At 38.5% G+C, this 27,586-nt stretch overlaps 2 protein-coding genes across 2 annotated transcripts; one reads left to right on the top strand and one right to left on the bottom strand.

Moving 5' to 3' along the window:
• Positions 1 to 224: 224 nt before the first annotated feature.
• Positions 225 to 22,148, bottom strand: LOC119525971 (lanC-like protein 3). Its single transcript, XM_037824742.1, has 5 exons — positions 22,134 to 22,148; positions 21,163 to 21,286; positions 18,102 to 18,299; positions 6,990 to 7,197; positions 225 to 451 (listed from the first exon to the last, which is right to left on the bottom strand). The coding sequence occupies exons 1-5, from the start codon at positions 22,146 to 22,148 to the stop codon at positions 292 to 294; spliced, it is 705 nt and encodes a 234-aa protein (XP_037680670.1). The 3' UTR covers positions 225 to 291.
• A 2,226-nt stretch (positions 22,149 to 24,374) lies between these two features.
• On the top strand, positions 24,375 to 26,287 carry LOC119525972 (ras-related protein R-Ras2). Its single transcript, XM_037824743.1, has one exon. It carries the CDS (start codon positions 24,652 to 24,654, stop codon positions 25,264 to 25,266), a length of 615 nt encoding a protein of 204 aa, XP_037680671.1. The 5' UTR covers positions 24,375 to 24,651; the 3' UTR covers positions 25,267 to 26,287.
• Positions 26,288 to 27,586: the final 1,299 nt, after the last annotated feature.

The following is a 27,586-nucleotide window of genomic DNA, read 5'->3' as shown; positions in this document are numbered from 1 at the left end:
CATTTCTCTTTTCCTTTTTTCCCCTGACCTCTGGTTTCACATTTATCCCCTGAAATATTAAATCTCTACGGTTTATGGAAAGAGTTGTGGTGTCTTTGTTTTGCAGGTTCTCAGACTGTTCTCTCTCAAGTTTGGTATCATGTTGCCTTCACCTGCCTGAGCCCTTCCTTCTCATGGTTAAGGCTCATGGTTGTGATACCATTGAATGTGGTTTATGTGGAAACAGCCTCGGGTAAGCTCAGGAAATCTCAGGGGCCTTCTGTGCAGGGCCACAATGGAAGGTGGAACCTTTTAAACAAAGACGCTGAAGAGAGGGAACTCAGCCTGACTGGGTTGCAGCAGGTCGACCAGAAAACACATGGTCCCGGAGAAGCCTTCATACAAGCTGTATATACTCTCCAGGACCCGAGAACCAGCCTTGAATTCCTCAGTAAATAACAATTCTGCAAACCTGAGAAGAAGAAAATATGAACAGTTTTAACATGAGTGTTCTTATACTATTGGCCTGGGGTTGGTTCTTATTAAGTTAAAGTTTTAGTATCATTTTCTTTCCAGAATTATAAAATTAAGTTATTTTAAGAAAGCCTTTTTTTCTGTTAAAATAAAAAGAGGATCTGTTATATAATTGTGTATGTTTCACAACAAATTATGTTGGCAAGCAAATCCAAGTATTTTCAGTTTGCAAAGCAAAGCAGTTTGGTATTTTCTGAAGATTTCATTTCTTCTGTCATCAAATAATTAAAAATAAAAAGGGAAGAAAAAACATACTTTTATTTATCTTGAATAGAAGCAAACTGGTATAGAACTGTTTCTTTTAAAAAGTAAATATGCTGTGTTTCTACAAGCATATTATTTCTGAGCTAGGTTTCATTTGTATGTGACAGAGAGCACAAACTGAAAAAAAATGGGCAAGATTTTATAGAATCTGGGCTTTGGACAAACAAAACAAGATGAATGGGAAAAGACAAGCAATGTTTTATAATCATGACATCAAATAGCAAACTCAACTACAAGATAGAGGACTATCTCCCTTAAAATAAATCGCTGGTCTCTAAATTCTCTATGAAAGACCTTCTTTATTTCTTTTATATTTGTCACAAATCCTATTAGAGTATTTTTAACAAGTAACATTTTTATAGTAGTTTACAGCTTTTAAAGGGCTGTCACCTATGTCATCTCTTTACCGACTTGCTCCACTCATTCTCATCACCAACAAAAATAATCACTAATTCAGCAGTTGGAGCTCATAGGTTTGGCAAGGCCTGAGAGCTGAAACGGCCATAAATTTAGATTATTGCTACAACATTGGGGATCCTATGAATAATTACTTATTTGATCTTTTACAGCTCTTGGAATTATGGCAGCCTAAAGGAAATTAGCAGGAAACACTGCAATTCTGTTTGGGACAATTTTCTGTCAATGTTTTCCTCCATATGCCACAATTTTTAAATGGAATTATACATTTTAAACAGCAAAATGTTGATGCACCTTAACAATTAATTCAAAATTTGCAATTATAAAATGAAGGCAGCAGTTTGGTACAGCTTCAGGGGTTCTTAACACTTTTGGTGCCATGGATCATCTGGAAGTCTGGACCCTACTTCAGAATAAAGTTTTCAAATGCATAAAATTAAATATACAGCATTCCCAAGGAAACCAATTGTATTAAAGCATAGTTATCAAGAATTTTTAAACAAAATTTGTGATATAGTTATATATATATATACACATATATATTACTCATGCTTTAAATAACAAGATCTAGCAGTGGGTCTAATAACTGTCGACATTTATAAGTAGTAATGGGAGTGAAATATATTTCACAAAATCAGCAACAAGAGTAATATGACATGATAGTAAATGTCATCTCTATTGTTGACAGAGTCCCAGCTGCTGCTAATACTCCTGTGGCTTGGGATATGCTACATTTCAGTTTGAGGTTAATGGAAATAATAATGTAATATTTTTCCCAGAAAGTTCAAGGATCCTTGATTAGAAAACTGAGCTGTAGTATGAAGAGGAAAGGCTTTGGAATTGAAATATCCAACTCAGATAATTTCATGGTATATGCCCTTTGGCTAATGTTTAAATCTGACTATAAAATGGTGAAGTTGCAGAATTCCATAGGACTAGCTGTAAAGAGTAAAGATATTCTAAATTAGACTGTAAGTATATAGAAAACATTTGATAAATACAAATATTACTTTTTCACATAAACATAGCAGAATATTTGTTAAACAGAGAAAACCATTCCACCATACTTAAAAAAAACCTCAGTTAATTTTGTTCTCTCTTCTTTTGACCTTTTTATTCCAAAGTTTTGATTTATTTATTGTATTGTTGTATTTATAGCATGTACACAATTTGGTAGCCTGCATTTTTCCACTTAAAAATAATACAGTAAACATTTTCTATTTTTCAATACAATTTCTAAATGATATATAGCAATTTATAATAGTATCAGCAATGCATAAGAGTAACAGTTTTGTTGCATTCTGACCTGCACACTGATCATATCTGGAAAATGTTGACATAAAAAATGAAAATAATTGTTTCAAAAATCTACCCAAGCACACAAAAATCAAACAGGCCATTCATTTTTCTAAAACTTTTTTAGTTAAAATGGAAATGAGCGGTAATTACAGAATTTTTTAAAAATTAAACATACCATGAGCATTATATATCAAAACTTATTAGTTATAGCCAAAACCAAACTCTTCAAGGAAAATTCATAGCTATATGAGTTTTTGTTAATAACAATAATAATAAAGGATGAAAGATAGTCTAATAAGATTTCTTAAAATTGCAGAAAATAAAAACAATACAAAAGAAGGCAACAGTGGAAAATCAAAATAAAAGCATAAAATAAGGAATTAGGAAGCAAAGGAGAAAAAAAAGAATTGAAACTAAGAACAAATCTCTTGAAAGAATGAACAATATGGACAAAATGCTGCTGGTGTGCCTTACCAAGAAGGAAAAGCATTAAGAATTAGAGAGGGCATACAACCACAGATATAGTGAATTTAAAATATTATAGAACAATAGTATTAGGGCTTTACATCAACTATTTGCAAACCCAATGAATTATACTCTTTTATAGGAATATGTTCACTATCAAACTTAATTCAAAAAGAGGTAGAAAAACTGAATAATTAGATAATAATAAAAGAAACTGAAAAGGTTGTCAAATATTTGTCTGTAGCCATAAATGCCAACTGTATGTTAAAAGAGTAATAGGTGAAGACCAAGTAATGTTTATTCTGGGGAGGTACACATTGTTTGACATTACTGTTTCAGAAACTTCCAAAACTAGGGAAGCCTCCCCTCTTTGGGCTATACCGTATTTAACTTTTGAATTATAATGAAGTGGAAATTTCAGTACTCTAAGCAATTAAATGCAATGCCCAAATAATATTCAGCTATTGCCTGCACATTTTCAGCCTTCTACCTATATGTGAGAAATTTCAGTTGTCTGAAGGACTCTGGATCCCTGAATCTTATAACCAAGACTCTCTGAACTAAGACTGGCTTTCCAGAATATAGAGGGGTGGTTCTGACCCTTGTAAAAAGACATTTCTAGGTGAAAATTTATCCCAAAGGTGATGAAATTTATCCCAAAGGTGAAATCCCATTAGCCTAGATAAGATCCAAAATGACTTTCTTTTGCTAAATTTGGAAAACAACTGGTCAGGTATCCAGCTAAGCATATTAGGGAGGCAACAAGCTAACAGGAGTCCCAAACAAAGGAGCTTCAATTAAAGGACTTACATATGTCGGTCTGTCTTTCAGTGCATACCTGCAAATAGCTAAAGGATATTTTATGTTTATTTAACATTGGAAAGTTGATAAGGTGGCCTGGGAAGACCTTTCTGAGAAAATACCTTTTGTGTAACGATCTGAATGAAGTGAAAGAGCTAGGAGATATACACGTAGCGTGTGAGCATTGTAGATGGAAGGGACCGAAACTTAAAGGTCTTGAGGTGGAATGTACCTGGCAACTAAATGGAATTGCAAGGAAATCACTGTGGTGGAGAGAACCAAGAGGAAGACTAGGGGATGAGATCAGAAATGTAATGGGAGGGTAGATCACGTAGGGCCTTTTATTCATGGGACAGACTTTGGCTTTTACCCTGAGTCATGTGGGAAGCCATATCTGCAACAGAGGATTCTCATGATCTGACGTGATGTGCATTATCAGAAGCCAATTTAAAATATCATGGTGAAATGCAGAATCATTTCTAGTAAAATCAGGAAAAAGGCAAGGATGTTTGCTATCCCTCTTATTATGCAACCGGGTTATGGGGATTCTGACCCAAGCAATAGGAAATGAAAAATTAAAAAGAAGTATATATATGAAAGATGAAGTAACTAAAATTATGATTATTTGCAGATAATACATATGTCTATTTAGAAAACCCAATGGAATCTAATGAAAAACCAAAAGAAACATTGAAAGAGTTCAGTAAGACATATTATCATATTTATCAAAACTAAGATAGCTATTGATACAATGCAGATTTATATGAAAAAGTGCATCTTAGAATTGATAAACTGCAAAAATATATAATTTTTTAAAGTTTTCATATATACCAGTATTAAACAACCTGAAAATATAATGGAGGAAAAGATTCCCTCAAATAAATCTGGAAACATAAAACACCTAGGAATAAAATGAACAAGAAACATACGGGCCTTCTTTGTAAGACTAAAATTTCACCAAATGTGTGTGAAAATATCTCAACAAAATTGTATTAAAAAATTTACTAAATGATATTTTTAAAGACTTAAATAAATGGAAAGGATGCCATGGTCCTGAATGGAAAAACTTGGTATTCTAAACATGTTAATTCTCATTGAAGTAGTCTATAAATTCAGTCATATTCCAACCAAATTTCCATGTGATTTTTAAATTTGACAAATCGATCCTACAATTCAACTGGAATAAGTAAATAAGAGAATAGCTAAGAAAAAATAGAAATAGATGAAAAATGAAATATAGATATAGACAAATAGAACAGAATAGAAACAAAACCACATATTTATATAAATTCAGTTTATGGTAAAATTGGAATTTCAAATCATTGGAGAAATTAGTGAACAAATACTATTGGAAACATTTGCTTTGCATTAAAATCATAAAGTTTGATCCCTGTCTTACATCATTAATAAAAATAAGTTCTAGATGAATCAATTATTTAAATGTTAAAATAAAATCATAAAGTTACTAAAAGTCAATGTAAATTAATCTTTTTTTGTAATTTTGGAATGGGGAGGGTCATCTTAAGGATAACACAAAATCCAGAAATCTTAAAGGAAATATTGACAACTTTGACAAGAAAAGCATTTAAAACTTGGCAGGGCAAGAGAATACAAATTACAAGGAAAGGAAATGGCAAAGCAGGAGAATCCTCAATCATGCATCATGATAGAAAAAAATGGGCAAAAGGTAAAAACAGGCTAGTTATAAACCAAGAAATATCTGTGGACCTAGCCATTTCAATTCCAAACTTTCCCCTACAAAATGCACAGAAAGGTATGTATTAGATATTTGGGGCATTTTTTTTACATTAATAAAAATCGTCTATATACCAAATGTCCATTATTTAGAGACCACTAAAATTAGTTATGATACATCCATACTGGATTACTGTACAGCTGTTAAAAGCAATGAGATAGGTCTATACAAACTGAAAAGGAAGATGCCTCTTAGAAAGTTTTCATTTAAAATTATAAGCTGCACACAGTATGATAGTAAGAGCCTATTAAAATTCACATATACACACATACCTAAATACATACATACATCAGCATACATTTATACATTGAGAAAAGTCTAATAATATAACTCAAGTTTATAGTGATAATAACTGTGAACATTTAAGTTGCAGCTACTATGCCCCAGGCATTGTTCTAAGTGTTTTGCATATATTAACTCATTTAAACCATCCAATGCTCCAACAACTATTTCTCACATTTTACAGATGAGGAAACTGAGACACAGGACAAGTTAAATGACATGTTCAAGTTCACATAGCCAGTAAGATTATCAGGTGTACACCTCAGTGGGAATCCTCACAATAGTACAAGGGCTGTTCTTTAAACTCCTACAAGTGACAGCTCAGATATAAGGGGAAAAAAACCACACTGGTCACTGTGAGAGCCCCCTAGACTTAGAAAGCATAAGTGCCATATAGGAAACCAGTATCTTTTTGTAACAACCTATGGACATAGCTTCTTCCAAGTCCCCTCAAAGGGAATGCCAATTTCATGCCATTCTGCATTCAGGGAAGCCCCCACCTGTGCTTCCCATCAAGTTATTTATAGTTCATTCACATTTATCCAGGTCCAGTTTACCTTGTTTACAAATCAGGAGTTATTTCTATCAAAAGCAGTGTTGTATGGTACACAGCTCATGCTCCATTTTAATCAGTTTTTCAGGGAATAAACTATAGAAGGCAATTAGTCACCATCTATAAAAATTACAAATATATATACCCTTTTGCTCATCAGTTCCACTTCTAGCAATTTATCTTCCAGATACAGCAATGCATGTGCAAAATGATATGTGTACAAGGCTATTCATCACAGCATTATTTGTAAGAACAACATATTGGGAATAACCCAAATATCCATCAATATGGGACTGGGTAAATAAATTATGGTTCATTCATACAAGGGAATACCATGTAACAACAAAAATGACTGAAGAAGTCCTTTATATACTGATTTAGGATGATCTCTGAGCATAAAAAAAAAGAGGGACAAAAGTCCGCATACACCTATTTGCTTGTATACACAAAGAATATCTCTGGAAAGATAATCAAGAAAGTAAGTACCACTGATTGCCTCCAGAGAAGTGAACTAAATGGCTAGAGGGCATGGTTGATATATTTCTTTTTGCACTTTTTAAACCATGTAAATGCCTTACCTATAAAACAAGGTTAATTAGATAAAAATTTTGAAAACAATGCATACGAAGAATGGCTGACCTTTGGGCTCGATAGATGTATTTAGAGTTTCCTGTGAGCCGATATAGAAGCAAGAAGACATAGGCGCTGCCAGCCACACTGTGGCAAATCCCCGGCCCCTTCTTCAGCAGGCCCTTCTGCCACATGAGTTCCCTGCACCGGATACATGTGTCCAGGTACTGCGGTTTCTTGGAAACCAGATAAGCTTTAGCAAACAAATAGGCAATTCCTGTTAAAACATCAGACATTAAAGGTGACTTTCAGGGCTTAACACTGTAGTGCAGAACTTCTCAAACTGCAAAAGTCTTACCAATCATCTGGGGCATTGGTAAAACAGAAATTCTGACCCAGTAGGTCTGAGATAGGGCCCACAGCTACCACATTTCTAACAAGTGCCTTTATAGGAACCACAATTTGATTGGCAAGGCTAGAGAATCTTCTGTAAGGAAGGCTGATTATTTTCCCTGTGAGATTTGGTTTAAGTTGTTTTAATGTTATCATAGGATTGGCCCCCGAAGAAAGAGCAACATTTTAATTGAAGTACATAGATCGGTAAAATCCATAATTTACAAATGAGTTAATATTTAATGATGCATACTCTGGTAAGTATTATGCAAATCTGACTCTTTGAAATGGCTAAATGTGTATACAGCTTGCCCATTACCCCACAGAGGTTCAGAATTTGTGAGGTTTAAGTATGTATAACCACACACCTTTCCTTAAGAGCAAAACTGGGAGTCCTTCCAAGAACAACAATGCTCCCAAACAACCTTGCCAAGATTCCCTACTTCAGCTGTGAAGTAAGACCTTCTCAACTTGATTGTTCCAAGGAAAGAAATTTGCCTTCAAAACTCATCAACAGGAACTAAGATGGTGGCTAGCTGAGACAGGGCGAAAAAAATGCCTCCGTGAAAAACACTAGCTAAAAACCATAAAGTGACCTAGAACGCCAGTTACAGCGATATGCCAACTGGATGAGGGCTCCTAGCTCCAGAGGGGCCGTATACTTGGTGAAACCGGGAGTTGGCATTCTGAAACGAGTGAGTAAGCTGGCTGGAAGAACCGCAGTCACGCGGCGGGCTGGGGAAGCCAGGGTTCAGCGTATGGAGACCAGCTGGCTGTTTTTTTTAAAAAAAAAAAACAGGAGCGGCTCCAGTAGCAATTGTGGGAACCACGCAGAAAAACACAGCAAGAGGGGGCTGGGCTGGCCTCTTGCTGTCTGGCCGGGAAGATAGCCTGCAGCAGACACCCTTGGGTTCGGGGGAATGGAGGGGAGAGCCAGAAGCAGAAAGAAACCCCGCAGCTAGCAGTTAGCCCCTGGAGGGCTGGATAAACTCCTGCCTGGGGCCGTGCCTACAGCCCAAAGCCCCGCCAATTGTCCCGGAGCTGGGAAGGAGGAACTGTGCAAGAAGGAGGGGGCTGAGACGCCCCGCTCGGCCATTTTTGCTTCGGGCTGGGAGTGCGGCGCTGCACAGCCCGGTGGCCCGGGGCTTCCCTTGTGGGACGGCATGCACTGATGACGTAGCACAGCCTTCCCTTGGCTGAGCTACTGGAGGAACGTGGCTGGGAGGGGGGATCTGCTTGGAGAACCCAGGGACGTAGATACACCAAGTCCGGTGGTTTATGGATCAGCAAGAGAGAGAGGCTGGGGCTGAACGGAAATGAAGGCTTAGACTTTTGCAGCAGCCTTGAATCTCTGGGATCCTTGGGGATTTGAACATTAGAACTGCCCTTCCTCCCTGGCTACCCATACACACGTCCCACATTCAGGGCAGACAGCTCCAGCAACACACCCAAACTGAGTTCTCCAATTGAACCCATAAGAATCATTTCCCCACACAAAGTGGAAAAAAGGTTGAGAACTGACTCGAGGGATATAGGTGACTCACAGATGCCATCTGCTGGTTAATTAGAGAAAGTGTACGTCACCAAACTGTGCTCCTGAAAAATCAGATCGATATCCCTCTTTCTTTACAACTTGAAAGAGCCCTATCAAGCAAAACAAATGCCAAGAGGCCAAAAACAACAGAAAATCTTAATGCATATGATAAAACCAGAAGATATGGAGAATCCAACTCCAAACACACAAAGCAAAATATCGGAAGATACAGTATACCTCGCAAAATTAATCAAAGCTCTACAATCAAGGAACGAAAACATGGCAAAGGATTTAAAGGACATCAAGAAGACCATGGCCCAGGATGTAAGCTACATAAAGAAGACCCTAGAAGAACATAAAGAAGACATAGCAAGACTAAGTAAAAAAACAGAAGATCTTATGGAAATAAAAGAAACTGTTGGCCAAATTAAAAAGACTCTGGATATTCACAATACAAGACTAGAGGAAGCTGAACAACATCTCAGTGTCCTAGAAGCCCACAGAACAGAAAATGAAAGAACAAAAGAAAGAATGGAGAAAAAAATCAAAAAAATTGAAATGGATCTCAGGGATATGATAGATAAAATAAAACATCCAAATTTAAGACTCATTGGTGTCCCAGAAGGGGAAGAGAAGGGTAAAGGTCTAGGAAGAGTATTCAAAGAAATTGTTGAGGAAAACTTCCCCAACCTTCTACACAATGTAAATACACAAAGCATAAATGCCCAGCGAACTCCAAATAGAATAAATCCAAATAAACCCACTCCAAGACATATTCTGATCAGACTGTCAAATACTGAAGAGAAGGAGCAAGTTCTGAAAGCAGCAAGAGAAAAGCAATTCACCACATACAAAGGAAACAACATAAGACTCAGTAGTGACTACTCAGCGGCCACCATGGAGGAGAGAAGGCAGTGGTATGACATATTTAAAACTCTGAGAGAGATAAATTTCCAACCAAGAATACTTTATCCAGCAAAACTCTCCTTCAAATTTGAGGGAGAGCTTAAATTTTTCAGACTAAAAAATGAGAGACTTTGCCGATGAAAGACCTGCCCTACTTCAGATTCTGAGGGGAGCCCTGCTGGAGGAGAGACAGGGAAAGGAGAAAGAGATAGAGAGAATTTTAACAGACATATATAGTACCTTACATCCCAAATCACCAGGACACTCACTTTTCTCTAGTGATCACAGATCTTTCTCGAGAAGGGACCATAAGCTGGGACATAAAACAAGCCTCAAGAAATTTAAAAAAAAAACATTGAATATACTCAAAGCACATTCTCCAACCACAATGGAATACAAATAGAAGTCAATAATTTTTGAACTGTAATCCACTAGTTACTTCCTACATGATATAAAATACACAAACTCTAAGGACAAATCAGTGGTTTTGAACTCAATGTAAAATATGTAATTTTAGACAACTATATAAAGGTGGGGGAATGGAGGAGTATAGGAACATAGTTTATGTGTCCTATTGAAGTGAAGGTGGTATCAAAGAAAAACAAGATTGATATGGATTTAAGAGGTTAATTTTAAGCCCCACAGTAAACACAAAGAAAGTATCAGAGAATATAGCCATAGAGATGAAAAGTAGAGTTTGGGTTAAGAGAATTGGGGGAAGGGGCAATGGGGAGTTAAGAAATGAGTGTAGGGTTTCTGTTTGAGGTGAAGGGAAATTTCTAGTAATGGATGGTGGGAAAGAGCATAACATCATTCTAAACGTGATTAATCCCACTAATGGAAGGCTAGGGAGGGAGTGGAATGGGAAGATTTAGGCTGTATATATGTTTCCACAACTGAAAAAAAAAAGTCAGTCTAACTAGATGACAACTGAATACTAAGGATGAACTTGGATGGGACAGGATAGAGGACAGGTAGCTCAAGGGGACACAGTTGAGACATAAGGAAAAGGAAATATAGAATGTAAGCTTTTTATCTTGTTGAATCTATTGTACTTCTTAGCTGCACTTAATGGGATTGCATGAAAGAATGTTCTTGTTCATGGGAAGTGTATATGTGAATTATAGTGAATGTTCAAGGATGTGTGCAGCTAACTCTCATATGTTCAGACGACAGAGCAATTGATGATGGATGATAGGGAGGGAGGGAGGGAAAGAAATAGCAATGTGACAGCAAGTTAAAGTTGGTGGATTGAGCTACCTGGGGAGGGGGGTCAGGGTATGATGGAATTCTGTGTATGGGGCTAGTATTGTTTTTGCAACTGTTCATGTAACTTTGAATTTATTTCAAAATTAAAAAAAAACTCATCAACAAATGTACTATCAATTACAAAGGCAGGAACAGAAACAAATGGCTATTAATAGAAATGATTTCCCTCAAGTTCCAGGTGTTCATATTCAGGGAAGAGGTTACTAGCATAAGACCCCTCTCTCTCCTGCTCAGCCTACTTTTCTCCTTTAAGAAAAAATACTGGGAAAGATGGAAATTTGGTGGGTATCCTGATCAGTTCATCCAACCAGGTTATCTCTGCCTTTTACTGTCTTTGACTATGCTCGACTCTGTAGAAATAGAATCTGTTATCTTCTAGAAAACTGATAGTGATGTAAATTATTCCTGTCCATAGAAATGCACATTCTGTCTGCTAGAGGTTGGCTTGACTTCCCTCTGCCTCTGTGGAAAAAGCTGATTTTGCAACAATTAAGCAAATGCATTTCAGCACTCCTAATGGCCTATAATTGTGCCTGCTCTTTGGGTTCTCTTTTGAACCAGGGGTAATATCTTTTATGTTCCCTCATTAATCAATGAATTAAATAAAATAGCTGATATATGCTCATTTTATATTTGAGAGTCATAATTCTGCCTTCTTTAAATAAATGTCAAATTTATCCTTTGACATTCCCTGTGAAGAACACACACATGGCAGTGGGCTCTTTCCTCAGCCAGTGCTTTCCAGGCAACCATTGATTGCCTTTACCTGTAACATCTTCCTTTTTCACTTTTGGGAAAAAGTATCTCCAATAAACTGAAAGAATTGAACTTTATTTAGGTATATATGCATTCATTCATTCACTGCATTCATTCTTTCAAAAGTGCTCATTGATTATCTATTGTATACATAGCCCTGGGCAGGGCTGGCTGCATGGGCATGTGGGCTATATAGTCCCACAAAGTCCCACTGTAGAATGGCCCTGTGCTTGGTTTAGCATTCTGTTGTCACGAGCTTGAAATTCTTAATAATTTTTGAACAAAGGGTCTGCATTTTCATGTCACACTGCCTGCCCCCCACCTCAAAGTATGGAGCCAGCCCTGGCCCTGGGTGATATAAAATTAACACTAAACATGATGCCTGCCCTATAGGAAGCCACTGTCTAGATGAAGAGATAAAAGTAGGTACATATGACCAGACATGAATAGGACATGTAGTTCATCATGCTGCCGGGTCATAAGATGAGTGATATGGTCAATAATATTAGAGGGATCAGAAAGGAGAAAGTTGCCTCAGGGAGACAGTCAGGGGAGGTCTTGGGTGGAAGTAGGACTTGCTCAGGACTTTGTAGGATGCTTAGATAGGGAGGGCATTCTTGGCACCAAAATCAGCAAGAGCAAAGATTTTGAGGCAGGAAGGACAAGACACATGGAGGCCAGTGGGGTAGAAAGGTAGACTGGGTTCAGATTTTGGATGGTTTTACAAGCCCTGCTAAGCAGCTTGCAACTTATTCTATGGACAATAGGGAACCACGGAAAAAACAGTGTCTTTCTGGTGGGTTGGTTGGTTTTAACCTTTGGTTAACAATGTGACTGGTATTATAGACACAATGTCCCAAAGTTATGTCAGGAGAGAACTAAAGAGGTACAACAGGGCAGCCATAAGCTGATTATGTTGGCAGAAAGATAGAAAGGAAGTGAATGAAAGACACATTTCCCAGGACTTGGTGCATGTTTAGATATTGAGCACCTGTATATGCCAGACACAGTAGTAGGTGCTAAGGTTTTAAAAGTTCCTGCCTCTAGGGCCTCTAACCATCACTTCATTATTGGAAAGGCTTACAAGACGGAGCAGTGCCATTTAACCTGTGCGCTGAAAGATAAGGAGGAGTTAGCCAGTGTAGTAGATGCTGTTGGTGTCCCGCCCAGATCCCCTTTGCCTTACTGGCAGGTGCCCCATCTCCCAGTCACTATGAGAGTTGGCTGCTAAAAGCTCACAGCTGCTCCCTTCTTGAACATTTTAACCTTGACCAAGCAGGAGGCTAGCGTACGCACCCTCTTAGCAGATTTCAGCCAATGACTGACACAGGGGTACAAGATGGAACCAGTATTGTGGTGTAATTTGTGCCTCTTTAGCTTCTGCCTTGGAATCAGGGTGACACTAGTCTCCAGGTGAGACATACTCATCTTTGGCTTTTCCAATGGCTCTATCCTGCTTCCCTCGTTCCCTTACAGGTTCTTCCTGAGAGCACGCTCTACTTCTAGACACCAAGCAAAGAGGAGGTTGGAGAGGGAAGTGTTCTAGGCCGAGGGAAGGAAGGGCACACAGAAAGGTCCTCCTCTCACTATCCTCCCTCAGGTTGTCATCAGCATTTCTGGGAGACTACCTTAGCCTCCAGACCCCGGTTTGCCACACCTTAAATTCATCCTGCTGCACAGTGAGTGACTTCTCTGAAACTGTAATCTGACCATGTTACTCCTCGGCTTAAACCTGCTAAATAGCTCCCAATCACCTAGATGCCTTAGCATGCCATAGAAAGCTCTTGGTGATCCAGCTTCTACACTTTCCTCCCACCTCTTCTCCTCCACTCCCTGCTTGAAACTTTTCACTTCAATAAAACCAAACTGCCTGTAGTTCTCCTTCCTTCACCATGTGGTTCTATGCCTCTGACTTTGCCCATACTGTCCACTCTTCTTGGAGCATCCTTCCTACATTCCTTGGCTCAGGTATCACCTCTTACAGGAAGCCCTTTCTGAATCCAGAGCCAACACCAGGAATCCTTCCCCTGGACTCCCATTGCTTCCTATACAAACCTTAGCATTTATAGAGTACCATATTAAAATTATCTGTTTAAATATCTGCCTGCCGTGATATAGTGCAAACTACGCAAGGGCAGGCATTGTATCTTGCCCATTTTAGCTCCCCAGGTTTGTGGCATAGTGCTTGGTACATGGCAAGGGCTCTATAAATGTCTGTTGACCCTACAATGCCTCACTTCTCACCCCAGCCCAGGCCACCATGGAGGTAGGAATGAGAGATGAGGAAGGAAGGACAAGATGGTGTCATTGCTATACCAGGCCATTAGTCCCAGGCAGCTTAATAGGTATTGATCCTGTGGTTCCAGAGAGAAAGGGCTTCTTCCTATAACCTGGATCACAGAATGATACATGGAAAAGACCTTGAAAAACTGAAGCAATGAAATCCACAATTAGACTGCTTAATCTAAAAGAAAAGAATGTTGGGTTTATTTGCTTTTTTAGGAACCATATCATTTTGTCATGGGAACAGTGATTATTGTGCATTGATAAGAAATTCAGCACTGATGTATATCTGCCAAATACAACTGGGGAAAGGAGTTAATTATTACTTAATAAATATGGTTTGAGAGACTAAATCTTCCCAGACATGGGCTCTAGCAGAGCCTTGTGATAGCCCGACTGAGCACATGCAGTTTCAACATACTGAAGAATTTCCACACAGGTCCATTCTGGGATCTGTAATTTCAGTGAGGCACAAGTTGTACAATGTGCTACAAAGCTAAGTGACCACTGGCACCTACACTCCACAAGCCCTTGCAGGTCTCTGTTAAAGGCACCTACACAAGAGCCCTTCTGCAATGAGTAAAACAGACACATACATACACCCTTATGTTTCTCACAGAGTAAAGGAAATGCATTGTCAGTGCTACCAAAGTACTGATGCAAGATTACACAGTCTAGATTTTATTTTAGCCACAGCATTTGTTTTAGTAAAGGAATCTAGCCCTGTATTTCAGAATCACTGAGGCTACGAAGGGGTCACATCAATCTGTCTGTTATACTTTAGTGCATTTAATGAGAGAAGCTATAAGCCACACTGGGTATTTATAAGCATGGAGGTTGGCAAAGCTTTCAAGACACATCCCTCTAGGAATGGCAGGGTCCACAGTATAAAAAGAGTCTGTGGAGATAAAAATATTGAGTTCCACCACCCCATTCCAATGTGCTTACTTCACAGATAAAGAGACAAAGGCACATAAGAAACAAAGCGGTTTTCACAAGGTCACATAACTGGTTAGTGTTGAACCTACAATTAGAACCCAGCATTATTAGAGTCAAGAACTATTTCTTCACTACATGAATGATAACTGGTGCTGTCACCTGTAGAGGTGGGTTGAAGGAAAGTCAATAGGAAACAATTAGGGATGACAATAAGGTGTCATTAATGAAGTTCCACCCTGTGGATTATCTGTGGCAGGTTTTAATCAGAGAATTGATCTGCTGCCCTAAACCATCTGCACTGTTCATAAATCTACTCTCAAAAAATGATTTTTCTAGGTCATCTGCTTTAGAATTTTTGCTGAGAGTTTACTATTGTCAAATTCAGAGAGATCCTGATGGCCCTTGACTTGCAGTTATCAGATTTATAATCTCTCCTCATGCTGCTTTTAGCACATCGCTCATAAACAAGACCAATACCCTTGGGGTGGGGGTGAGGTTTGGAAGAAATGATGGGCCCCATCTGGTTCTTCATTTATGAATTGGTTTATTTTGGGTAGTTCAGTGAACACATGGATCGAATGGTTTTGCTTTGGGAACTATGTTTAATCTTACCAAGATACTGAACATGAATGATAAAGGAAGACAAATGAAGTCCCCAAAGTGATGAATTCTGTGCTGTACTGTTATGGTACAAGATGTACAAAGACAGCTGGTATTTGGTGTATGGAAAATAACTGCCCTTCGACACACCCACATCAATTAACTGACCCAATCACTCATTTTAGTTGATTATCTTCCCACTTTTCAAGGCTTTGACTAGCACATTGAGTCCTTTTAAAATAGTCTGTATTTAGTTTGGGACATCTTCAAAATTCAAGGTTCGTGAGGTGCTTGGAGGACATCCAGAGACCATCAATGACAATGATCAAAGGGAATGGGAAAGGAGATTGTTGAGCATAATGTGAAGAGATATTCTTTCCAGAATGGTAAATAAGTGCTGTGTTTCTCCACAAATGTCAAAGCAAGAAGAAATAAACGGGCTCAAATTATAACTGGCAGGATTTTGCCTGGACATAATGCACAATGCCCTGGAACTGGTACAAGAGCACACAGGTGCCTTTGAAGCCTCTTCCTTAGGTAAACGTGGCAGACAGGAAATATGGCCAACGGACTGAGACTTATATTATCCAGCAACTCAAATTTTACTGAGGGACAAATGGAATTACAGTTCTGTTAAATAATATTAATTAGGTAAGGGGGTAAAGGAGGTAATAAAAATCAGGCACCAAAGTTAGGAGGAGTCATATATATTTTGAGCTGTGCTCATGGCATTGAAACTTAGCCTTGAAAATTCAATCCACTCACGATCCAACAATTTTGTGCTACATGGTCTTTTAAAAATCTCTTCCCTGGCCAATTAACCAAAATTATTTCATTTCTTTGTATTTAACTCCTTTCAATGTACCCCTTCTCAGAAGGTCTAATGGGATTTAAAAAAGGAAAAGATGGTGTCTGACATGTTTTTAGGCTCAATTCCAGAGTTCACTGGAGATGGCTTCTCTTTTTTCTAGACTTTTTATTAGGTTCTAATGGAAATCCACATTTGAAGAATTATAGAACAGTACATCTCAAACTTTAATGCAAATCATCTGGGGATCATGTTAAAATGGGCCTAGGGTAAGGACTACGATTCTGGATTTCTAACAAGCTAACAGGTTGCCCATCCTGCTAGTCCAGGGATCATATTTTGAATTTTCAAGATCTAGATCTACTGTCCAATGTAGCTATTGAACACTTGCAATGTGATTAGTCTGAACTGAGATGTGAAAGAAGTGTAAAATACACACTGGATTTCAAAGACTTAGTGTGAAAAAATATGTGAAATATTCCAGTAATTTTTAAATTGGTTCCACACTGAAATGACAATATTTCAGGTATGTTGGGTTATATAACACACATTATTAAAATAAGTTTCACCTGTTTCTTTTTACTTTTCTTTATGAGGCTACTAGCATGTTTTGAATTACATTTGTGGCTCATATTATATTTCTATTGGACAATGCTAGTTTAACTTTATATACAACTAGATGTAGATCATATATTTAAAAATACAGTATCATTTCTGGAGATCCTATGCAGTACAAGACATTTTTGGTTTTGAAAAATTTCATCCTGACCTTTTTGTCTCACATAGTGTTATGGGTTGAGTTGCATCCCCCAAAAGAGATATGTTCAGCTACAGCATGTATAAAACTTGAAGACCTCATGTTGAATGAAATAAACCAGACACCAAAGAAGAAATTTCACATGATCTTACTTATATAAAATAATTAGATTATGCAAATTCATACAGTCAGAAATTAGCATACAACTTACCAGGGGTAGGGGTGGAGAGGGGCAATAGATTATTCATCCTTAATTTGTACAGAGTTTCTGTTTGAGGTGATGGAAAAGTTTTGGTAATGGATGGTGCTGATAGTACCACAAAATTGAAAATGGAATTAACACCACTGAATCGTATGACTGAAGGTAGTTGAAATGGGAAATTTTATGTTGTATGTATGTTATCACAATGATAATAATAATAAAGATATATTCAAGTCCTAACCCCAGTCCCATGAATGTGATCCTATTTGGAAATAGGGTCTTTGAAGACATGATTAGTTAAGAAAAAGCCAAACTGGATTATGGATATGACTGGTGTCCTTTTAGGAGAAGAGCCAGAGATACATGAGAGAACATCATGTGACAACGGAGTCAGAGACTGAAGTTCTAAAGGACCAAGCCAAGAAATGCCGAGGACTAACAGCAAACACCAGAAGCTAGGAAGAGGCAAGGAGGGATTTTCCCCTACAGATTTCGAGGGAGCACAGCCCTTCCAACACCTTGATTTCAGATCTCTGGCCTCCAGAACTGCAAGACAATACATTCCTGTTATTTTAAGCCACCCAGTTTATGGTACTTTGTTACAGTAGCCCTGGGAAACTAAGGCACATGGTAATGATATAAGATGAGAAATAATTTCACTTCTCAGAAAAGGAATCTCCCTTTGCCTAAGCTAGATGAAAGGCAGTATTTTCAACTCAGTGTGTGTGTGAGACCTGGGGCGTCATGGCACCAGTGGACCAGCTCGTTCTCTCTCTCAATGGTCTCGCTGAGCTCAGGGGGCCAGTTGCAGTTCTGTTCCTGTTCCATGAGGAGGTCCACACTCTGCCATACCAGCTCCTGATCTGAGGGCTTGAGGTGCTCGTGGTAAGACAGAAGCATCTGGAGAATGGATGACAGGCCATGAGCTGCCCCTATATGGACACATAAAGCACAATTAATTCATGCAATTGAGAGCAGGGTCAGTTTGATTTAGTGAAAAGAAAACCATAGGATAAAAAATGGCAATATTACTCAAAAGCACATATAGTAATATAACAATCAGGTTACCTAAGAATGGCTTCTGGGAACATACTTTAAAGCACGGGTTGGCAAATTCTGACATGTGGGCCAAATTCACCCCAATGCCTGTTTTTATAAATAAAGTTTTATTGGAACACAGCCATGCTCATTAATTTATATATGGTCTATGGCTGCTTTTGTGCTACAACAGCAGGGTTAAGCATTTGCGACAGAGACCATATGTCCTGCAAAGCCTAAAATGTTTACTATTTGGTCCTTTATAGAAAAGTCTGCTGACCAACCCCTCCTTTAAGAGAAGAGACATTAAAAAAAGACTTCGTAATTGACGTATCAATAAGTTTTATGGTAACGCTCCTAAAATGCTTGAAAATAACTTGTTCCAGATATACTAAACATTCATTCATTCAACAGATAAACATTAAGCACCTATTATGTACCAAATACTGCTCTAGGTGCTGAAGACAGAGTAGTGAACAAACAGACTAAAAACCTTCTTCTGCGATGTTAGAAACTAGTAATTAGTGTTAATCTACTTAATCCTTCATATTTAGCACTGTGTTGGGCATTGTCTGAGTCCTGGAGATATGCAGGTGAATATGACTAGGTCTACACCCTTGAAGACCTCCCCATTCAGTCAGGTGAGAGAGCCAGACTTGTAAAGAAATAATTAGAACCTGAGGTGATAAGAGCTCTATGAGAAAGGTGGTTTCAAGTTTCGTGGAACAAATTTTAAGAAAGTACCAGGAGCCAAAAGAGAACCTAGGAAGGAGACTTTAACATGGTCTTGGGATCATAGGGAGTGCTGAAGGTTCTACACAGGTAATGTCACCTGAGCAATGTTTTCAAGAACTCCTAAGGGTTCCAGAAGAGGGTACTGAACTAGCAAACGTTTGAGCCTGCCTTTGGAGAAGGAATTAGCTTAACAAAGGGAAAGTCAGCCTAGCCCCTGTAGAAGTTTTCACTCATTCCCAATCAGTGGAATCCTGATTAATGGGTGGGGCTGGAGTGAATATATTGTGAGGACTTGCTCTTTAAACCCAACTCCATATTTTTAAGCTTTCTCTTTTCATTCAGGCACTTTTCACTTTGCCATACACTTGATTTGAACTTTTCGCTGCCCAGAAACAGCATGTATCCAACCAAAATGTCTATTCTTCTTAAAATTTGGTCCATGAAACTTAAAAGCACCTTTCACTGGATTTGAAATTGTTATGCATTAGAAAGGAATGTGGCTTATGTTATATATGTAAATGGATAGAATTTTAATTTCTCTAATAAGCCTGAAAAATGAAAGAGAGAGCTCTATTAGGAACTAAGCAGAGGCTATCAGAGCCCTGCTCATCACCTAATCCACACTCACCATCCCTGTACACATACTCTTCCCACTACGTACCTCAAGAACCTATGAATCTGCTTGAGGCTTTCTCTGGTCATAGGAGTGGGTCCTGCTCACTGAGAGCACTTGACAATTTAAGCAGGGAGTTGGTGGACAAGTACCCCTGCTTCTTCACTCCCGAAGTGGGACAATTCTGAGGTGTGGTCTATACAGTTTCTCAGAGTCCCCAATGGAACTGCCCCTCAGTTACCCACAGTTGCTTATTAATGCACCCATTATTCACTTCCTTCTCTTCCCTGCCTCTCTTCCTCACTCCTCTATCAACACTTTCTGGGATCACCTCCCAAATAAACCTTTTAGACTAAAAATTGTGGCTCAAGATCTGCTTCTAGGGAAACTTAGAAACTTAAAATTCTTTGAGAAAACTCTCAGAGAATTGCTAGTCTATAAGCTCATTGCTGACGTTCTTCATAAGCCATTCATTCATTCATTTGGATACTCATTATGTGCAGGCTCTGGTAACGTCTAGAGATCTTGAAGAGAAATGAGACAAAGTCCCGATCCTGAAGCTGCACAAAGTCTGCTAAGACAGTCAGACAGGTAAGCCACTAATTACAGTGTGATGTGATAAGGGCTCCAATAGAAGTGTGAGTAGTGTGACATGATGCCACATAATTTTGCTTCAGGGGAAAACTTGAAATGTATGTTTCTCCAGAAAGCTTTCAACAAACCCCCTGTCCAAAAGCAAAGAAAGTTTCTCAGGAGATCTGATGACATTCGAGCAGAATCTTAAAGTCTGGGTATAACCACTACAGATAGATGAAGGGGGCAGGAGTAGTGGGGTGTTCTAGGCAGAAGGAACATGCACAAAGGTACATAGATATGGGAACACTTTGCTTGCAGGACACTGTGCTGGATGATAACAGGGAAGGGAGAGATGAAGCTTCAGTCTGGAGGAGGCAGGTATCAGATCACAAAGGGCCTTGTAAGCTTTGCTCAACAGTTAGGGGAAGTCACGTAAGGATTCAAAAGAGGAATAATGAAGTTACACTTTATATTGCTCAAAATCCAAAAATTGCTTTTAAAATGTTAGTGGCTGAATTGCTTCCCTGTGCAGAAGCACTGCTTTCCAGGACTGTAAAAATTGTTCACAATCCTTCAGCAAAATTAGATCAATGAACTCACAATCTAGAAAAAAGAATTTAGTTGTTAATGAGACTAATTGTTGAAATGGCTTCATTTCTCTCAGGTAAATAATGGCAATATATTAAACTGATTTTTATCATCAATACTTGTTTTAAATGACATTTTAAAATACTTCTAGTTAAAAGAATAGTGATGATATCTGTAGCCTGTATTCAACATTAAATTTAGAGACTCCTTTCATCCTACACGCCTTTGCCAACACCTTCACTCACCCAAATATTCGGTTCCATAATAAGAATACATCAGGGGAAATGGTTTCCTCTTTTTCACGGCATACTGCTTCCCAGAGTCCAGAATCGCCTGGCAAATTGATTTGATCTGTGCTGGGGTCAGCACCTGAGTAAGGAAATCAAGAAACAAAAGTCAAAGCAGGTTTTTTTTCTTTATTTCACCTCAGACACTAGGTTTACTTGCTTAAAAACTCAACATATCTCCAGAATCCTTTTCTTATGTGACAATGCATTCTGTAAATAAGCTTAGCCAACCATAATATTTTTTTGCTACTGACTCTCCTTCTTGTTGTCAAGTTTATCTACACTCTTCAGAAAATTTGCTGTTTTGATGGGAAACACACACCTTTACTGCTATAGGCTATTATCAAATGCAAAGACAACCTTATGGCTGTTATATCATTAATCCCTGTCACAGGACCAAGAAGTTGCTCAGAAAAGAAAAAATGGTGCCCCTAACCAATCATGCTTAACAGAGTTATTATTCATGGTATATGGTTGCAAGTCTGGCCCAGACAATGGGCCTTCAATTTAAGTCATTTAGACTGTGCCTATAAAATCACAATTGCTACAACATGCTGCTGCATGACAGAGTCATTCTAACCTTTTGCACCCCCTGAATGAAACCAAAGTCCAATAGGACCAAGGTAAAATAACTTCTAACATCAAAATGACTCTGAATAGAGAATGACTAAAATGCAATGACTTGCAGTTTTATTCAATGTATCCTCAGACAGTCTTAGGACTGTACAGATTAATATGTTCTGAAGCCCACAAAGCATCACTGAATTTGTTAAGATTCTGCTCTGGTTTTTTTCATGTTCTGCCTCCTGCCCTTCCTCAGGAAAGAGTTGATGCTTCCTTTGGCACCTATATGCCAGGAAATCCTATTCTAGATGCTGGAGGTACAACAAGAAGAAGATCAACAAGACCCCTGCTCTGATAGAGCTAACCTTCCAAAATGGCATTGCCACACAGGGTAAGTACCGGTCAGATTTAAAGGGAAAATAACAAAAAGAAAAAAAGGTCTCCTGATGTTCCTCTTTGGTCTGGATGAATGAGTCTGGAATCAAGGAAAAGTTCTTTGGATTTTGGTATCTCTCCTAAGACTTGTGTGTCTAATATTCCAACTTGATGGTTGCCATTAGACCCACCAATTCCTTTTGAAAAAGGTAATAGTGATTTGTTAAGTCATAACTTTCTCCTCTGATTTATCCAACAACAGAAGGGTAAAATATCATCCAGCTTTTGGCCTCCTCAAATCTTCCAAATCATTTAACTTGGAAAAAGAATTATGGAAAAGAGGATGCTGTTCATTAATTAAGGCAGCCAATTGACATTTACTGAGCTACTCTTCCAGTAAGGCCTTCATACTAGATATTGTGGGGAAATTCTAGAAAGCATGGGGCTCCTATTTTCCCTACAAGGAACTTATCATCCAGTGCTAAAGATGAGTCATGGACAAAAGTCTACAATAGAGTAATTAAAGTTCCCGAGCCAAGGGGTGGAGAGAAATAGTAATGTAAGGTATTTAATATGGCCAATGAAGTACTGCTTAACTTCATGAGGACTTGGTTTTCTCCTCATTTTCTATCTCCATTTGCTCAGAACAAATTACGTCATGGCTTTTGATTTAAATTTCTCTTTTATTAGCCACCTATCTTTGTCCCTTGAGTTTATTCTTCCTTTCTGCTTAAAATTCCTGAAGATCCGGATGTGGGGGTAGGGAATGGGGAGCTAATGCCTAACTGCCATAGAGTTTCTGTTTCAGGTAATGGAAAAGAGTTGCCAACGGATGATGGTGATGGTAGTACAAAAAGGTGAATATTAACACCATTGAATTCTATACTTGCAAGTGGTGAAAAGGCAAAATTCAATGTTGTATATATGTTACAAGAATAAATTTACAAAACAACAACATAGGACTTGACAACTCCACAGTATACCCTAATATAATCTAGGGACAACAGTTAACAGTTTATTTGTAATAAAATTGTTCTAACACTTGTAACAAAAACATCACACTGATGAAAAATATTAAGAATGAGGATAACTGTAAAAGAGTATATGAGATCTCCATACTTTCTGCATGACTTTTTCTGTAAATAAATATCTTCTCTAATAAAGAAGCAGCAAAAAATGCAAAAACAAAAACAAAAACAAAAAAAAACAACTCCTGAAGGCCCTGTCTTCCCATTCATTCCCACCATCATTTCAGGGCTCAGCCTCAGGTCTTTCCTCAACTGAATAGCAATTTTCTCCTAAATGATTTCCTATTCTGCGTCTATTCAAATTGCTAACAAGATTTTCATTCGCTATTGAAAACATTTTACTCTTTGTGCCTTTATCAATAACAACTGACCTCAAATTTAGCATTACTCTACTGAAAATCTTACACTGTAAGTCTCAAATCAACCCCTCCAGCCTAGCCCACTCTTAGAAACCTGTTAAGCCTTGAAGAACATGCACTTAATGGCACTTTATCTTGGTTCCATATCATATTTTTCTGGGAATATATCTGACTCTTTGACTATATTTAGGCCCTGTGTGTCCAGTATGGATCTTTTTTTTTTCCCACAGATGGATGTGCTTTATTTCAACATCTGCATAAATAAAAGTTAGTGTGGAACAATATAATGTTTCTCTAAAGGGTTAAAATTTGTTTATTCAACAATGTAACTTGTCTCTGAATTCAGCTGACTGACATATTATAAGTAGTAGTCCTGTCCCTATTACTAATCATTTTTACCAAGCACAAAATTTAAAATCTTTGGGTGGCATTTCTCATTTCTCTGGAAATCTTTTAAACTGCTTCCAGCTGCAATAAGGCAAGGTTTTCATCTGCTCATATTCACTCCATTGGAGGCACAAACATCCCTCAATTCTCGTTTCAATTTGCAAACATGTAATATACAAATAGAGAACTTAATGTTAATACATACAAAAAAGTATAATCTCTATATGCTCTAATAAGATAATATTTCTCCCTTCTGGGTCCTGAGCCCGTTCTTGTCTGGGAAAACCTGGTTGGGTTAATCAAGGAAACCATGACTAGACAACAGAAAACTACAACGGCCACTAAGAAAAATGAAGTTATGGCCCAGTCAAAGGAACAAACTTACACTTCAACTGAGATACAGGAATTTAAACAACTAATGCTAAATCAATTAAAAACTTTAGGGGAGACGGCCATTTGTAGCGGCGCTGGAGGCTGCGTTCGGCTGGAGCTGCGGAGACGGATAGAGGAGCGCGCTCCCCCGGTCGTTGCCGCCCCTGGTCGCGTTGGACACCCCGCTTCTCCACGCCTTGGGCGGGACCGGCCAACCTCGGGCGCCGGGCTTAACGCGCGGACCGGCCCTCACAGCTCCCGGTACCCGGGACCCTCGCCCGGCTGCTCGTCTGCAGCCCGCCGGCCGCACACGTCCCCGGAGCCTGGCCTAGGGCGGGCGGCGACGGCTCGGCGGCGTCCCCATGGCCGCGACGGGCTGGCGGGACGGCTCCGGCCAGGAGAAGTACCGGCTCGTGGTGGTCGGCGGGGGCGGCGTGGGCAAGTCGGCGCTCACGATCCAGTTCATCCAGTCCTATTTTGTAACGGATTATGATCCAACCATTGAAGATTCCTATACAAAGCAGTGTGTGATAGATGACAGAGCAGCCCGGCTAGATATTCTGGATACTGCAGGACAAGAAGAGTTTGGAGCTATGAGAGAACAGTATATGAGGACTGGCGAGGGTTTCCTGTTGGTCTTTTCAGTCACAGATAGAGGCAGCTTTGAAGAAATCTTTAAGTTTCAAAGACAGATTCTCAGAGTAAAGGACCGTGATGAATTTCCGATGATTTTAATTGGTAATAAAGCAGATCTAGATCATCAGAGACAGGTAACACAGGAAGAAGGACAGCAGTTAGCACGGCAACTTAAGGTAACATACATGGAGGCCTCAGCAAAGATTAGGATGAATGTAGATCAAGCTTTCCATGAACTTGTCCGGGTTATAAGGAAATTTCAAGAGCAGGAATGTCCTCCTTCACCAGAACCAACGCGGAAAGAAAAAGATAAGAAAGGCTGCCACTGTGTAATTTTCTAAGAATCCCATGAATTTTAGCTACCAACTGCCAGGAAAAGTCCTCATCTTCTCTTTCTCTCCTTACAGTTTACATCTTGTCGGTACCTTCTTAGCCTTAGACAAGCAAGTCTGACAAATGATCACCATATTAGCCTTAGACCAAGAAGCTGGCTAATCCTTTCCATGAAGATACTATGGTCATTTCAAGACAGATTAAAAGGAAACACTAAGGCTGCTTCTAAGGTTATCTGATTCCTTTAAAATGTATATCTATATACACAGACACATTTTTAAGGACTTACATTTTAATAGGGATGAATCAGTTTTGGAACCCAAGCTGTTTGCCAAGCTGAAGTCTTAGGTGTGAAATGATTTTTAACTTCTGGAGTCATATTGCTTACTGTTACTCTAAATAGAAACTTAGTATTTTTTTTTTTAAATGTGAATTTTTGCCCACCTTTAACAAATTTGATGTCAGCTTTAGTTAACCTTAGATACTCTGAATTGAATCTGCAAAAGTGAGACATCTCAGACCTTAACTGATGCTATAACTTTGTTTTCCCGTGGCCAAAATACCAAAATGCCTATTTCCTTTATGGATTCGAAACCGCTTTTCAAGCCTTTATTATTACTCCTGCTCTTGAAGGTGGTAACAGTCTACGTGGCCAGATATTTGGTTCATTTTGGACTTAAGCATTTCATTGTTCTTAGTTTTTTAATTTAACTCTTCACAGCCAGGTTGAGGGTAGAAATAAACAATTTCTGTCTGTCTTCTTTTTTAAGTGTTTCTGGATAAGGGATTCAAAAAAAACTAAAACTTTTTTGTTTAATGTAATGTAAAATATGGAATTGATCTTTCCGGGGTCAGAGATGATTAATGTTTTTGCTATATACTTTTATACATTATTTTCTTATCAAACTAGTTAACAAGTATTTTTATATGTTTGTAAGCAAATATGCTTTCACAGCATACCTTGTGTATATGTAAAGATAAGTATTTAATTCTCACTGTTCACTTTTAACTGACAAAAGGAAAAATAAGTGGAGGTACGGAAACTGTGGTAGAACTTTACCTGCTGTTCTGGTCCTGGTTGTACCCACTTTGGCCAGTCACATACCTACTCAATAAAGCTTCCCAGTAGAGTACAACTTACAGGATGAGAATCTGAAATCACTTTAAATATCCCTTACTACATATTGACTGTTATATCAAGTATTAAATGTAAAACTTTTGACAATTAGTATAACTGTGGATGACTTCTGATTTTGTTTTTAATTCCGTGGATTGTGTTTAAACAATTCCGAAGTATGTTTCCTGATTTTGAGATACTAAGTGGTATTGCACAGTTGTCACTTTACTGAATGTGTACAACAGTCCATGAAGTTTATAAAGCGTACCCTTGTATAGCTTCAGGTGCTAGAATTAAAATTGATCTGTTATCACAAAAAAAAAAAAAAAACAAAAAAACAAAAAAACTTTAGGGAAGATATGGCAAAAGAGATGAACTGTATAATGAAAACACTGGGCATACATAAGGTAGAAATCGAAAGTTCGAAAAACCAACTGGCAGAATCTACGGAAGTGAAAGGCACAACATGAGATGAAAGACACAATGGAAGCATACAACAGCAGCTCTCAAGAGGCAGAAGAAAACACTCAGGAACTGGAGAACAAGGCACCTGAAAGCCTACACACAAAAGAACAGATAGAGAAAAGAATGGAAAAATATGAGCAACGTCTCCGGGAACTTAAGGACAAAATGAAAAGGAGGAATGTACATGTTATTGGTGTCCAAGAAGGAGAAGAGAAGGGAAAAGGGGCAGAAGCAATAATAGAGGAAATCAATGAAAATTTCCCATCTCTTATGAAAAACAAAAACTTACGGATCCAAGAAGCACAGTGTGCCCCAAAGAGAATAGATCTGAATAGGCCTATGCCAAGACACTTAGTAATCAGATTATTAAATGTCAAAGATAAACAGAGAATCCCGAAAGGAGCAAGAGAAAAGCGATCCATCACATACAAAGGAAGCTTGATAAGACCATGTGTGGATTTCTCAATAGAAACCAAGGAGGCAAGAAGGAAGTGGGGTGATATATTTAAGATACTGAAAGAGAAAAACCACCAATCAAGAATCCTATATCTGGCAAAACTGTCCTTCAAATATGAGGGAGAGCTTAAAATATTCTCTGACAAACAGACAATGAGAGAGTTTGTGAATAAGATACCTGCTATACAGGAAACACTAAAGGAAGCACGTGCAGACAGAAAGGAAAAGACAGGAGTGAGAGGTTTGGAAAAAAATTGGGGGAGATAGCAGCACAGCAATGTAAGTACACT

This window comes from Choloepus didactylus, assembly GCF_015220235.1.
Source record: "Choloepus didactylus isolate mChoDid1 chromosome Y unlocalized genomic scaffold, mChoDid1.pri SUPER_Y_unloc5, whole genome shotgun sequence".
NCBI classification, from domain to species: domain Eukaryota; kingdom Metazoa; phylum Chordata; class Mammalia; order Pilosa; family Megalonychidae; genus Choloepus; species Choloepus didactylus.
The sequence above is the reverse complement of the archived record's forward strand: the minus strand, read 5'-3'. Positions and strand labels throughout refer to the sequence as shown.